The sequence below is a fragment of the Notolepis coatsorum genome (genome assembly GCF_963971535.1).
Source record: "Notolepis coatsorum genome assembly, chromosome: 5".
NCBI classification, from domain to species: domain Eukaryota; kingdom Metazoa; phylum Chordata; class Actinopteri; order Aulopiformes; family Paralepididae; genus Notolepis; species Notolepis coatsorum.
The window spans coordinates 102,414,412-102,428,417 of NC_140169.1; the positions used below are offsets into that span (position 1 = coordinate 102,414,412).

The window sequence follows — 14,006 nt, forward strand, 5'->3', positions numbered from 1 at the left end:
CAAAACGCCTTTGCATTTCAGTGAGTTCTTATCTACAGTACCTTCTATATTATTTTGCTCTTTCATATCATATTACACTTTTTTTTTTCTAGGATTGCTTTGTAATAATTTGTACAGTTTTGCATGTTATAGATGTAATCATTTGTTTTTCGGTTTGTTTTATTTGGACTTGCTCTTTTATTTTTATTTTGAACGGTTTGGGCGTTTTACTGAGGATAACCCACTACAGGTGATGTCGATTGTTTTTTGCACAGACATATTTAAAGGTGTAAGGTCAAAGGTCAAAAACAAAATAATGTATGGAACTGGCTGCCACGCTTATGTGGAGAACTCATGATATTAACCTGACTCCCATGTATTTCAATAAAGCGGAGGGCTGTTACAAAATGGACCGGTGGGTGTGTGCGCGCTTGTGTGCCAATTTCTTATGCTTCAATAACTTGATTCGCAGACACGTCTTCAGACATTTTCAGAAAACTTTATTACAAATTTCACAAATTAACCCGAAAAATTTTCTGTTTTACACCTATGCACATATTCTGTCACTAGAAGAAAGTCGGGGCTAAAGTTATCTATACAAATAAGAATACACTTTTGTAAAGGGGGACCGAAGAGAGCAATGCTATAGACATGTCTTTACTAACATGAGCAAAAAAAGAAAACACGTCTTATATTCACGGTAAGGCAGGAGTTTGGAATTGACCTGTATCAAGCCACGCCCTCTTTTCTTGATCCTCCAATCACAACTGTTGCTTCCCTCCCTCGCAGGAAAGAGGGCGGGTTTGAGATAAGTCAATTCAGCATGTTTACTGTATTTCAGCCCTTGGAATTCAAAATGGCTGACCAATCGATCCCAACAGCACGTTGACTGAAGATAAACCATCCTTTTCTCCTTCACATCATTATCTTGTACATTTATTTTGCCAACTGCATCCATCTGAAGTGCAATAAAAACAGCAAACATAAAAAGTTCCTCGACAAGGTGAAATATCAGACTAGACTCGATGTTGAGACGAGGACAAAGTGTCATGATCTTTCTATAAAAGTGTCATGGTATTTCCAAAATGTTTTGGTCACTACGATGATGGCAGTGAGTGACCAAAGAAATGATGGGAATACCATGATATTAGCAGGTATGGTTTAACTTGAATTATGCCATGGTATTATTTTAAGTACAAAAGTGGTATCATGGCGATAAATAACTTTTACTATGGCAGTACCATGGTAAATTATTTACACAATGGCTGGTATGGCTAAACAGAAATTACCATCAAACTACCCATGATGCCTTTTTGTTAAGGGGTGCTTGCATTCTGGAATGATCCGACGATACAACATTGGCAACATTTCCACTGCTATCAATAAAACCATTTTACTGCAACAAATATGTCTTTGTATTTATTAACCTACACCAACGCCAAAAGTACCATAAATTGTCTTCGACAAAGGCAAATCACTCAAACTATTGGACGCAATTTAAATATATGTAGACTTCTTGTGACCCTAAAGATCTGTTGCCAATGTGACAGTGAGAACGAAGCCAAGGAGACTTCAACAAAATACCCTGTTTGTGCCCCTCCTGAGTGCTGAAATGTACAGACAAGACGATAAGAAAAGGCTCGTCAAAATGTCCCAACACGTTATCAGAGCAGCATCCTTCGTTCAAAAGCATAGCGAGAGTCTTTACATTGATATCAGTACCGGACGAAGGAAGACAGTCCACAAATCAAGTCTCTGTCAACAGTAGTCTGATGAAGTTCTCAGTAGGCTCAGTAGAGTAGGTCCAACGGTAGGTCCTCGTAACATCTTCTGCTACGTATTGTCCACATACCACCATCAGGGCCATGTTTCCCAATAGCACGTTAGCAACGTTCCATTGTGGGTCAATGGGGCCAAGGTGACATCATTGCTTCGTTTTGGGGGAAAGTAAGCCCAGTGCTTTGAATTAAGTAAAGCTGACATTTTAAGGCGTCGACCCAAACTCGGTTCCAGAGGTTTGGCTGGCTGTAAAACCTCACACTTCCAACACCTCCTAATTTCCTCCGATCCGACAGGACTGGATAAGTGTAAGCGAATTGGCTACAACTCCGTTTAGCCTGTGAGAGTCAGTTGGAACAAGCCCGAGTCTATTTCCTCCTAGCTTACAGTGGTTCACTTGACTTTCCTTCACTCCCTCATGAAAAACTCCTCCTTTCCAGTTAAACTTATACCCATCCAACCACATCAGATCTATGAGGATATACAAAGATTGCAAAAAAGAAAACAAGGAGGCCAGCTAATGTTCAGTTCCAGTTCAGGCTGTGGCGCCGTCTTCCTCTAGGACCCTGTGGATTCCGTTACCGGGCACACTCTGAATAGCCTGGGTGGCGTTGCTAAGGTCCCTGATGCTGCTGTGACGCGATTGGCTCTCCAGTCTCTGGGTGGAGCCGTGTCGTGATAGGCTGTCCAGCCGGTTTGTGCTGCAGTGTTTGGACGGCCCCTGGTCGCTGAGGCGAGGCATGCTGCCGTAGGCCTGCCGCTCCTCCGGGGCCCGGAAGTTACTGGCTGTGTACCTGCAGAAGAAGAACCAGGAACTGGGTTTAGTGTCCATGATGCCAGCCTCACACGGACTGTGTACTGTGTACTGAGGATGGGGAACACTAGAGAGGAATGGGGTTATAGAACAATATCTTTCATAATTGGTACGTCTCATTGATACTTTAAAAGGAACACGCCAACTTTTTGGGGAAATTAGCTTATTTGCCATCTACCCTGGAGTTAGACAAGCAGATACATACCTTTTTCTTCTCTGTGCATGCATTATGTTCCTGTAAACATGTTGTGACCTGTGTATTTACCATGTGGAGAAATGAAAAGAAATTATAATTAGACATTTTCGTTTTCTAAGCAGATTATACTCTGAACTATTTTTTGCAGAACCACTGCTGCCTGGGCGCAGTGATTTCATCACCTCAAAAGCCCTGTTGCTTTTTGAAAAATGTCACAACATGTTTACAGGAAAGTTTTGGAGTTGTATTTGGAGTGTATTTCGTGACTGTTGGGAACTAGGCTACACTGGCACACCTACTTCCAGTGAATGACGCTAAGTTATTAACGGTGCGGCTGTTCCCTAAGCCTAATGCTAATGCATGCACAGAGAAGAAAAGGGTATGTATCTGCTTGTCCAACTCCAAGGTAGATGGCAAATAAGCTAATTTCCCCAAAAGTTGGCATGTTGAAGTTATTTTACAATGGCTTTATTCCGGTTTGATGACAATCGACGATGGAATTTAGCTCACTTGATATTAGGAGCACAGAAATACCGTAGCTGTTGTTAGAAAGCGGTAATTCTCTTTTTAACAGTGTTTAAAACTAAAAGTCTAAATGGATTCGGTGTGTCGGCAGGTAGAGGGAGCCACATCCAACACACACACACCTGCCATCTCGGTCCCGGGAGCGGTGCAGGCTGCCGTGGTAGCTGCTCATCTTGGAGCGCGCGCTGCGGACGGAGCCGGCGCGGCTGGTGCTGGCGCTCGGGGGCTCGTCCAGCATGGCCAGGTGGGTGGACGAGGCGTGGGTGGAGGTGCCCTGGGTGGACGTGCCCCGGGACTTCCGCACGATGGGCGCGTTGGGGTCCCGCAGCAACAGCTGGGAGAAGTCGGGGGGCTCCTGGAGCACCTGGCGGCTCTCGTTGACCATCCTACTGCGGGCGGGGGGAGAGGGGGAGGAGGATGAGGGGGAGGAGGACGAGGGGAGGGGAGGGAGGGAGGGCAGGGAGAGGCGCAGCAGGGTGGGAAGGGAGAGGGGGAAGGCAGCAGGGCGCGGGGAACGGAAGAGGAGGATGGAGGAGGGGGCGGAGCAGGTAGACGGGGTTAATGCTCTACGTTCAGACAGGGGGGATGGAGGTGAGCAGAGGGGAGGGACCTGTGTTCACTACACAGCAGACACCCTCGCATTAACTTCAACATGCAGTGCAATCAAGATCCTGTTTTTCAATCCTGTTGAATTTTTTTTAAACAGAAGGTATGTTGACATAAAATTACCCAAAATGTTAGAACTGTTGTGAAAATGACTAAAGCTAAATGATGTCTATCCCCCTGGATATCAACAGAATCAATCCATTCCAGCTAGCCACATCTAGGTGCTCTGATTGGCCCATCAGTCACATCTAGCTGCTCTGATTGGCACATCAGTCACATCTAGCTGCTCTGATTGGCCCATCAGTCACATCTAGCTGAGTGGTGTTCAGCACCGGCAGCCCCTTCCCCTACACTGAATCCTTAACAATCAAACATCTATTGTCTAGTGAACAGAAGGCCACGCCCCCTCCGCCTACTGAGAGTTAAACATCTATTGTCTAGTCGTGAACAGAAGGCCACGCCCCCTCCGCCTACTGAGAGTTAAACATCTATTGTCTAGTCGTGAACAGGCCACGCCCCCTCCACCTACTGAGAGTTAAACATCTAGTGTCTAGTGAACAGAAGGCCACGCCCCCTCCGCCTACTGAGAGTTAAACATCTATTGTCTAGTTGTGAACAAGCCACGCCCCCTCCGCCTACTGAGAGTTAAACATCTAGTGTCTAGTGAACAGAAGGCCACGCCCCCTCCGCCTACTGAGAGTAGCCAGTGCTCAGAGAGGGTGACCTAAACATTTATAACAAATCAAATAATACATCAAGCTGAAAAAATATACACTTGTGATATTAACATTCCACAATGACTTTTTCCACGATGTTTTTAAAACATCGTCGTACTGGATCTTTAACTCACAGTACTAGATTGTATTGAATTAAAGCAGTATTTCACTTTCACAGATTCAGTGTATGTGTGTAGTCAACCATCAGCCAACGTCCTGGTAATGAGTAGTGATGGCCTAGTGCTAACTAACTGTATGTGTGAACAGAGTATTTCAACACTAAGCTACAACCATAATATTGTACCATCATTAACAGTGACATTCATGTGAAAGTGAGATGACAGTTCCTTGAGCTAATAGCACAGCGTTTAAGTGTCATTGTTATTCACAAAGAGATGTATTTAATATGTAAATCGATGTGTGATGCAAAGATTCTCCCTAAATTGGCACTGTGCACCAACTTGTGCACACTGCAATTAATTCATTACTTAATGCAGACTAATTCACTACAGGCTGGAAACAAATGATAAAATCAGATACACTTGCCCAAACATCATTCATCATAATAACCTGCTTTCATCATAATAGCTTTAAAATCAGAATACTATCATCATCATCATCATCAACCTTTATTTATTCTCGAAAAGACAATTGAGGTCACCCTCATTTTCAATGTCGTCGAGACAATAGAAACTAGAATAGCCTATTCCTAAAACTGGAATACTAGAATAGCCTATTCCTAAAACTGGAATACTAGAATAGCCTATTCCTAAAACTGGAATACTAGAATAGCCTATTCCTAAAACTGGAATACTAGAATAGCCTATTCCTAAAACTGGAATACTAGAATAGCCTATTCCTAAAACTGGAATACTAGAATAGCCTATTCCTAAAACTGGAATACTAGAATAGCCTATTCCTAAAACTGGAATACTAGAATAGCCTATTCCTAAAACTGGAATACTAGAATAGCCTATTCTTAAAACCAGAATACTAGAATAGCCTATTCCTAAAACCCGAAAACTAGAATAGCCTATTCCTAGGCCTGTCACGATAACACATTTTGCTGGGCGATTAATTGTCCCAGAAATTATTGCGATAAGTGATATTATTGCGGTTTTGAGAGAAATAATTTTTTTGAGAAATGTATTTCCCAAAAGTTTTCAATCAACTTTTTTTTTTTTACTAATATAATGATAATAGCATAATAATGCAAGGAAACCGTTTCAAAGTGCAATAAACCTTTATTTAACATTGGAAGACATTTTAAATATCCTAAATTACTACCTAACCAATCAGATATGAGGTATAGCGTCAGAAGCAGAGTAACCTCGTTCCCAGTTTTATCTCCGTGAGAGCAATGATAAAACGAGCAGAGCAATGTGTGTGGACAAGAGGCAGGTTGCTACGTTTACTGTAGGAAGGGGCTTTTAGACCCATGTTTTTATTTTTTGCTTCGAAAAGAGGGACGTGGGACATTAGGTAAAATGGCTGTGCAGTATACAACCAAAAGCGGGACACCTGGTCACCCTAATTGTGGCTCGCGTTTGTTTACTGTGGCTCGCGGATTATGTGATGGGCAAGCTACTTGGAAAATGTAGTAAGCTACACTACCAGTTACTCTCTATTAAAATATAGCTCAACAATAATCAAATAAACACAAATATATACTATCTCTATTGGAATGGAGACTTTTCAGCACAGGATAAACTAGGGATGGGCAAAAAAAAACAGATCGATTGATCACATGATGTACTTGAGTACTCGTGGAGGAAAACGCTGTACAAAATAAACGTCTTTTCCGGTGTATTAGACTTTGCTCTTTTATTTTGAAACCCACCGACCGGAAGTATTGTTGTTATTATCCTAGCAGAACCTATGAGCGGACAACTTGTGTCGTCCGGTTCTGTGTTTTTGAGCTAATGATAAAACAAATGTTGAGATTGTTGGTGAACAACTAACTTTAGGTTAGTTTTAACGTTAGCTACTAACGTTAGATGCAGCTACTACAGGCAATCAACGATGAGGAGGAAGCGTCATAGCATCAACGCTAGATCTTTAATCTTTATTTAGCAGTCTAGTTTCTCCGGGCAGTAGCGTATAGCGTTTGTTCACGCTACATCACTACTTGGGTCTAAAAATAGCTACACTACAAAGAACGCTACTTGGTTCAAAAGGAGCGACGCTACCATCACGCTACTGAGAAATGTAGTTAAGCTATGTAGCGTTGCTACTGCCCAACATACGCATGGTGCTCACAGGAGCTCCCGTGCTGTACTCTGTAGTAACGCCAGCGGCCCGCCTCCCCACACAGAGAGGTACTGGTTCCCGCCTCATTAAAACAAACACGCAAATAGCAATTAATTGCGCCCGTCAAAATCATTGCATTCATTTTCATTATTGCGCGATAAATTGATTTATTGCTTATTGCAACAGGCCTACCTATTCCTAAAACTGGAATACCAGAATAGCCTATTCCTAAAACCAGAATACTAGAATAGCCTATTCCTAAAAGCAGAATACTAGAATAGCCTATTCCTAAAACCAGAATACTAGAATAGCCTATTCCTAAAAGCAGAATACTAGAATAGCCTATTCCTAAAACCAGAATACTAGAATAGCCTATTCCTAAAACCAGAATACTAGAATAGCCTATTCCTAAAAGCAGAATACTAGAATAGCCTATTCCTAAAACCAGAATACTAGAATAGCCTATTCCTAAAACCAGAATAGTAAAATAGCCTATTCCTAAAACCAGAATACTAAAATAGCCTATTCCTAGAAGCAGAATACTAGAATAGCCTATTCCTAAAACCAGAATACTAGAATAGCCTATTCCTAAAACCAGAATACTAGAATACCCTATTCCTTGCTTACCTGACTTGTTTGGGTTTGACAGTATGATAGCAGCCATTCTGAATAACCAGACTGATCACACAGCACAAATTATTATTACTTATAAAATATTTGAAAATCTCTCATTTGCACTTCAGTTATCAGCAGTGAAAAGTGAGTGAGTTAGTGGGCCGATCAGTGCCCAGGCCCGGCCCTAATGGTTTCACCTAAAGTCACTCTCATCTCCCACCAAAACTGAGATTCACATACATAACCATTCAGTTCAGTGGTCACTCACTATCCAGGGCAAAGCCTTGGTGAATAAGTAGCCTACAGATATAGTATGGTAGTAGTACATACTCTTTCCGGCGCTTGCCGTGGAAGAAGCTGGCCCATTCGAAGCAGGTCTTCTTGCTGCCCACCCAGAACACTGAGGGGATGCCCACTAGCAGCATCATCAGGTACTTAACCAGGAACAACGCCAGGTCTGGACGGCTGGTCTGCTCCACCTGTGGTACACACACACAGAGGAGAAGAGGGGGGTTTGTTTGTTGTGTGAGTGAGACTTTGATTCTTTATTAAAGGGGACATGCATTGCTATTCCTAGCACTATTTGGGCAACTTTACACAATTCCTGTGAGTCTATTGAAGACATCTGTAAGCTTTTATTCAAAACAATTCCAGGTCCAGGTTGTGTGTAAATGAGTATGTGCTACTGCTGCTTCCTTGCGCACGTTTTTTTTTTTTTTCCGACAGAAGCTCCTCTCTCTCTCTCACTCGCTCGCTGTCTGCCTCGCTCTGAGGAAGTGTCGGGTTACACTATCTGCCTCGCTCTGTTTCGCTCTGCTGTCGCTGTCAACCATAGAGGGGGTGTTAGTTATGCAAATCAGTGCTATATTAACGTCACAGAAACTGTCAAATCAGAACAGCTTAGTTGAGTGAGGGAGGATCTCGTGAACTCGAGACTAGACTGATGAGTCAATATGGTAATTAGAGACACAGACCCATTGATACTAACCTGTATTACTATAAAACCATGCTAAACACAGAAAAAAGGCATTTATAATGCATGCCCGCTTTAAAACATCTCAACTAAAAGAAATGCCCAGTAAAGACAAAAATCATTATTGCATCTTCATAAAACCAACCTAGAGCGAGAGAGCGAGAGAGAGAGAGATGAGCAGATGAAGGAGTGTGTGGGCAGTTACTGGTGGTTGAGTGAGTGAGTGAGTGAATGAATGAAATGAGGTGAGAAGAATAGAGGGCTGCAAATTCATTCCACCCACACATCACCTGCACCAGGCTGAGAGGTGGAGCTGGAGAGAGCGTGGGTGGATGAGTGGGTGGATGAGTGGGTGGATGAGGAGGGTGAATATTGCTAAGCCTTTAGCTCCGAGGCTGTGTAGAAATGGTACTGGCTATGGGGAGGGATGTGTAGAAATTAGGGGTGTAAAGGTACACATATCCGTACCGAACCGCTTCAGTGTGTACCGTACCGTACCGTACCGAACGGCTGTAGTGTGTACCGAACAAATACAATGGTATGTTAACCACTAACGACCGCCCACCGGGGCTGTTTTTTTCACAATCTAATATAATTATTATTATATATATATATATTTTTTTACAAGTCGATTATTAATTTCAATATAGAATATTTGTTGACAGCCCTACAAGTACAATTAGTTACTGCAGTGCACACTACATCACCCCTGAGTGGAACATGGAACGCCAAATTTCCCCCCACTGTACCGAAAACCCCGTACCGAACCGTGACTTCAAAACCGAGGTACGTATCGTACCGTGGTTTTTGTGTACCGTTACACCCCTAGTAGAAATGGTACTGGCTATGGGGAGGGATGTGTAGAAATGGTACTGGCTATGGGGAGGGATGTGTAGAAATGGTACTGGCTATGGGGAGGGATGTGTAGAAATGGTACTGGCTATGGGGAGGGATGTGTAGAAATGGTACTGGCTATGGGGAGGGATGTGTAGAAATGGTACTGGCTATGGGGAGGGATGTGTAGAAATGGTACTGGCTATGGGGAGGGATGTGTAGAAATGGTACTGGCTATGGGGAGGGATGTGTAGAAATGGTACTGGCTATGGGGAGGGATGTGTAGAAATGGTACTGGCTATGGGGAGGGATGTGTAGAAATGGTACTGGCTATGGGGAGGGATGTGTAGAAATGGTACTGGCTATGGGGAGGGATGTGTAGAAATGGTACTGGCTATGGGGAGGGGGGGGGGGGGGGGGGGGTGGGTGCACAGACATCCATACTGGTATTGGATACCAGGCTGCTATACCATCCTAAAACAATATCTGAAACTTTACCCAATACTAAAATCGGACACTAATGTAACTTTCACATTTTCATGGCAAAGACACTTTGCTCGCCAATTTGTAGAGCACAATTCCCAAAACGAAGAAAAGTAAACCGCAACAAAAAAATATATATATATCTCAAAACACAAAAAACACCACCAGTAATATTTTTATTGACTCAAGTAGGCCAATGTAGACTATCGTGAATTCATCAAGCAGGTCAATTTGTCTCCATCTTGGAAATTAGCAGTGAACTACAACATACCGTGTATACCCATTGGTCACGCCTTTGGAAGATCAGTGGCGGAGGGTTCAATTAATTTCAACTTTGGAACAAGTTGTGTGACAGCTTGTGTCAGACATCAAGCAAAGCCCATATATCTTCTGACAGAGATGTTGGACCTCTCTAATGAAGGTGTCACCTTTGTCCAACAAACCCAAACGGTCCGTGTCGACTGCTGTTCAGTCAGACTAACGCACCCTGTGGTGTAGTGGTTAACACGATCGCCTCACAGCTAGAAGGTCCTGGGTTCGATTCCCGCTCGGGGACCAGGTTGCCGCATTGCCAGGTACCCAGGTGGGGTATCTCCCGGGCCTTTCTGTTTGCATGTTCTCCCCGTGCTCGCAAGGGTTTCCGCTCCCGATGAGATAAACCCAATGGGAAAACATGCAGAATAGATTGCTATTGCTGTCGCGTCCCTGATGAAGACGGACAGGAGCACTTGGATCGGTTCCCGGACGCGGCCCATACCGCAGCCCGTGTCTGCTCCCGGCTGCCCTTTGGGGGGGGGGAGAGAAGGACGATAGGATGGGTCATGTGCAGAGAGACACTTCATCGGCGACTAAGTGCATGTGTGTGTTCCTGTGTGTCGCCCATCTCACGTGCGTGTGTTAATCTGCATGACGATTAAAGACTTTTTCTTCTTCTTAAGGTGTTATTTTCTCTGTGTTTTAGCTTTGAGCTTTTCAAAAATATGAGAGAGAGAGAGTGACAGTGAGAGTGAGAGTGAGAGAGAGAGAGAGAGAGAGAGAGAGAGAGAGAGAGAGAGAGAGGGAGATAACACAGTAAGGCTACAGGCCTTACAGTCATTGAGTCCAGGTTGTGTGTGTGCTGTGTGGGTTCATGCTGCTTACAGGATGGATCCATTTCACATGTGTGAGTGTCTCCCACCAACATCTTCACTGACAACTAAGCAGCTTGGTGCTGGAGGCATAAACACAGCAGCAGCCAACACAATACCACCACCCCCTCTCTCCCTCTCTCCCTCCCTCCCTCTCTCTCTCTCTCTCTCTCCCCCCATCACTCCATTTCTCTCACTCTCCTCCTCTCCTCTCCGCCCCAAGGCAGTTGAAAGCACACGCCAGGCGGCTGCCTCCTTCACCGCCCTGCACGGAAACGGGTTATTGGTATATACAGAGGATGAACACACTATGAACGTGGAGCTACGTGGAGCAGTCGGAGTGCCGTGTTCGTTAGAGAGAGAGAGAGAGAGAATGTATTTATTTTCTAATAAAAATAGATTGATAACGAGTTAAATTCCATTAACCCCAACTGTTATACTGTTGAGCTCAGTGAAGACAAGGGCACGTCGTCTCTAGCAGAATGTTCCGGTAGCTAACGACACGACAGAACAGTGTTGTGATGTACGAGTCACCAGGCCCCCATGCCTCCACTTGCCATAGCAACAGTGCTAAAGCTAGCATGCAGCCAGCTAGCCCATGAAATTATGTTCATGTGCTCTCTCAATCTATATCTCTCTCTCTCCATCTCTATAGCCCACACACAAATACATAGTTCATCTTGTTTATGCGTGCCGTTTCAGTAACACACACCTCAACACACTCTTACAAAACCTGCATAACGGGCCACGCCGCACACACACAGTCCTGATGGCCTCATTGTGAGCCGCGCCAGGGAGATCGCTCAGAGGCTCCTCAGACTCATTACAGTCCAGACGGAGATACAAGAGACTGAGTCACTAGAGCCCAACACTGTCCCTGAAGAGCTTCTCTTATCGGCTGCGTTTGCATTGCAGCTTTGAAAAAGGATCAAATTTAGTTGGATCAATTGTGAAACAGTTTGTCCATTTAACCCATTTACCCCATTAAGTACCATAGCATAGTAAACTACCTTGATTGTCCTAAATAAAATGGCATGGCAATATGATACTGGATGAAGAATACTATTGGATAAAATGCTATAAACATACTACTGGATAAAATACCATTGGCTTACCATAAAGTATGATTCACAAACTATTTCACTGTTGCAAAAGAGACACTGAAAACACAGCCGTAAGACAAAATCTTATCTGGTTTAAGTCAATCGCTGTAATGATAGTGTGTGTAGATGTGCATCTTGATTGTGCGTGTGTGTGTGTGTGTGTGCGTGCGTGCGTAGCCCGAACCCTGTTTTTAGGGTTCGAACGTTCGCCAGGGTTTATCGAACGAACGTTCGAACGTTCGTTTTTTGTAATTTTTTTAATAAAAAAAATTTTTTATACATTTTTTTTTTATATATATATATATATATATTTTTTTTTTTTTTTTGTATTATAGATCCTACGGAGGGCGGCATTGCATAATCTATTGGTGAAAAAACATGTTGTTTACAGTGGTGGCTGTTCATGTAAACATGTAATTAAACAAAGCACTCAGAAGAAAATAAACAAGCTACTACTGAGTACTGCATAAAGTTCCTACTTATGATAAACAATAGCCCTTGCACACCGCAGTCACGTAAGGGGCTAGATAAACAAATGCATTCATTTTGTGGCATTAAGTACGTTATATAGTTAGTGTTGTGGCATTAAGTACGTTATATAGTTAGTGTTACACGTTCAATAACAGGTATTCACTCTTGGTCGACGGGAAGGAGAGAGGCGCGCGCCTCTGCTCCTTCCACCGTCTACCTCGGAACGGGGGACGACAGAGAGACACCGGCGGGGTGCCGCCGGGCTCCCAACACGCCTGCCGCCCGTCCGCCCTCGGCCAGAGTTGTTTACAACGCAACCACCTCCCGCCATGAAGCTCGCGCTCCGTGGCCGAAAAAGGATGGTATTCATTAATGATCCTTCCTCAGCGGGGAGCTACGGAGTCTGTTCACTCTGTTGTGCTTCTCAGTCTCGCAAGCAGATAAATGTATTGCCGGAAGTAAAAAAAAAAAATTAAAATAAACGCTTGCCGATTGGTGGTAACAGCAGAGGCGGGTGCAAGCGGTGTGACGTAATTGGCAGAATCGCCTGTCAATCAAAATGGTTCTATTGCATTGGTTGAGACAATAGTATCCAGCTACAGCCCGGCAGAGACCACACTGGTTGAGCCGAGCGCACTCGGGGGACGCGCCGCTTCACATCGCCTCAACGTCGCGCGCCTGCTTTTTTTTTTTTTCACCGAACGTTCGAACCTATTAATTAAAGTCCTAATGTCAACGTAACGAACGAACGTTCGAACGTTCGGGCTCAGCCTTAGCGTGCGTGTGTGTGTGTGCGTGTGTGTGCGTGCGTGTGCGTGTGTGTGTAGTGGGAAGGGGAAGGTCGGAGCCTTGCTCTAGAAGTGTTAGAGTGCTACAGTGCAGTACATGAGCCCCAGGGAAGGGCTTTTTAGATAAATATAGACCAGAATTGTACTGTAGATCTCTGATGGCTTTTGATGCGAGGCTGCTTTGATATTGTAGCCCCTCAGTTGTGTGCGTGAGAGAGAGAGAGAGAAAGCAAGAGTGAGAGAGTGTGTGAGTGTAACACAGTGTGTTTAAAAAAACTATTAAAAGATAAATGTCAACCAGAGGCAGATCCCAGAATACGGCAGACTAGCCTACAATCCTCTCATGACACGTCAATATCAACTGTACGCTGCAGAACGTATGGATGAGAGTTCCATTCTACATCCTTCATCCTCTACCAGGCTTTTCTCTTACTCCCTTCTTCATTATCATCAAGCATCCAACAACACAGTACGCCTAGAGGGAGGCCCATACATCCAACACAGTACGCCTAGAGGGAGGTCCATACATCCAACACAGTACGCCTAGAGGGAGGTCCATACATCCAACACAGTACGCCTAGAAGAGGGAGGCCCATCCATACAATGTCCTCCTCTGCAGAGTACGTCCTCTCTCACGGCACGCTGGAGCCCGTCTTAATGTGTGCGCTCATCTGTCACTGTTGCCATGTACGTGTGTCTATGCTGCAGGGCTTCAGCCTTTGTTGCCGTCCACTGTATTACTATAAT

General features: G+C 44.2%; 1 protein-coding gene across 2 annotated transcripts in view; it reads right to left on the bottom strand.

Moving 5' to 3' along the window:
• Positions 1-458: 458 nt before the first annotated feature.
• The window catches only part of fzd3a (frizzled class receptor 3a), a 92,823-nt gene continuing 79,275 nt past the window's right edge, over positions 459-14,006 (bottom strand). The window contains exons 7-10 of one of the 2 annotated variants that reach the window (XM_084315341.1): positions 7,811-7,959; positions 3,416-3,682; positions 2,778-2,825; positions 459-2,552 (exon numbers count right to left, since the gene is read on the bottom strand). In XM_084315341.1, coding sequence (XP_084171467.1) covers positions 2,294-2,552; positions 2,778-2,825; positions 3,416-3,682; positions 7,811-7,959 — 723 coding nt within the window. In that variant the 3' untranslated portion in view covers positions 459-2,293. The remainder of the gene's footprint in view (positions 2,553-2,777; positions 2,826-3,415; positions 3,683-7,810; positions 7,960-14,006) is intronic. The other variant, XM_084315342.1, reaches the window with a different exon arrangement.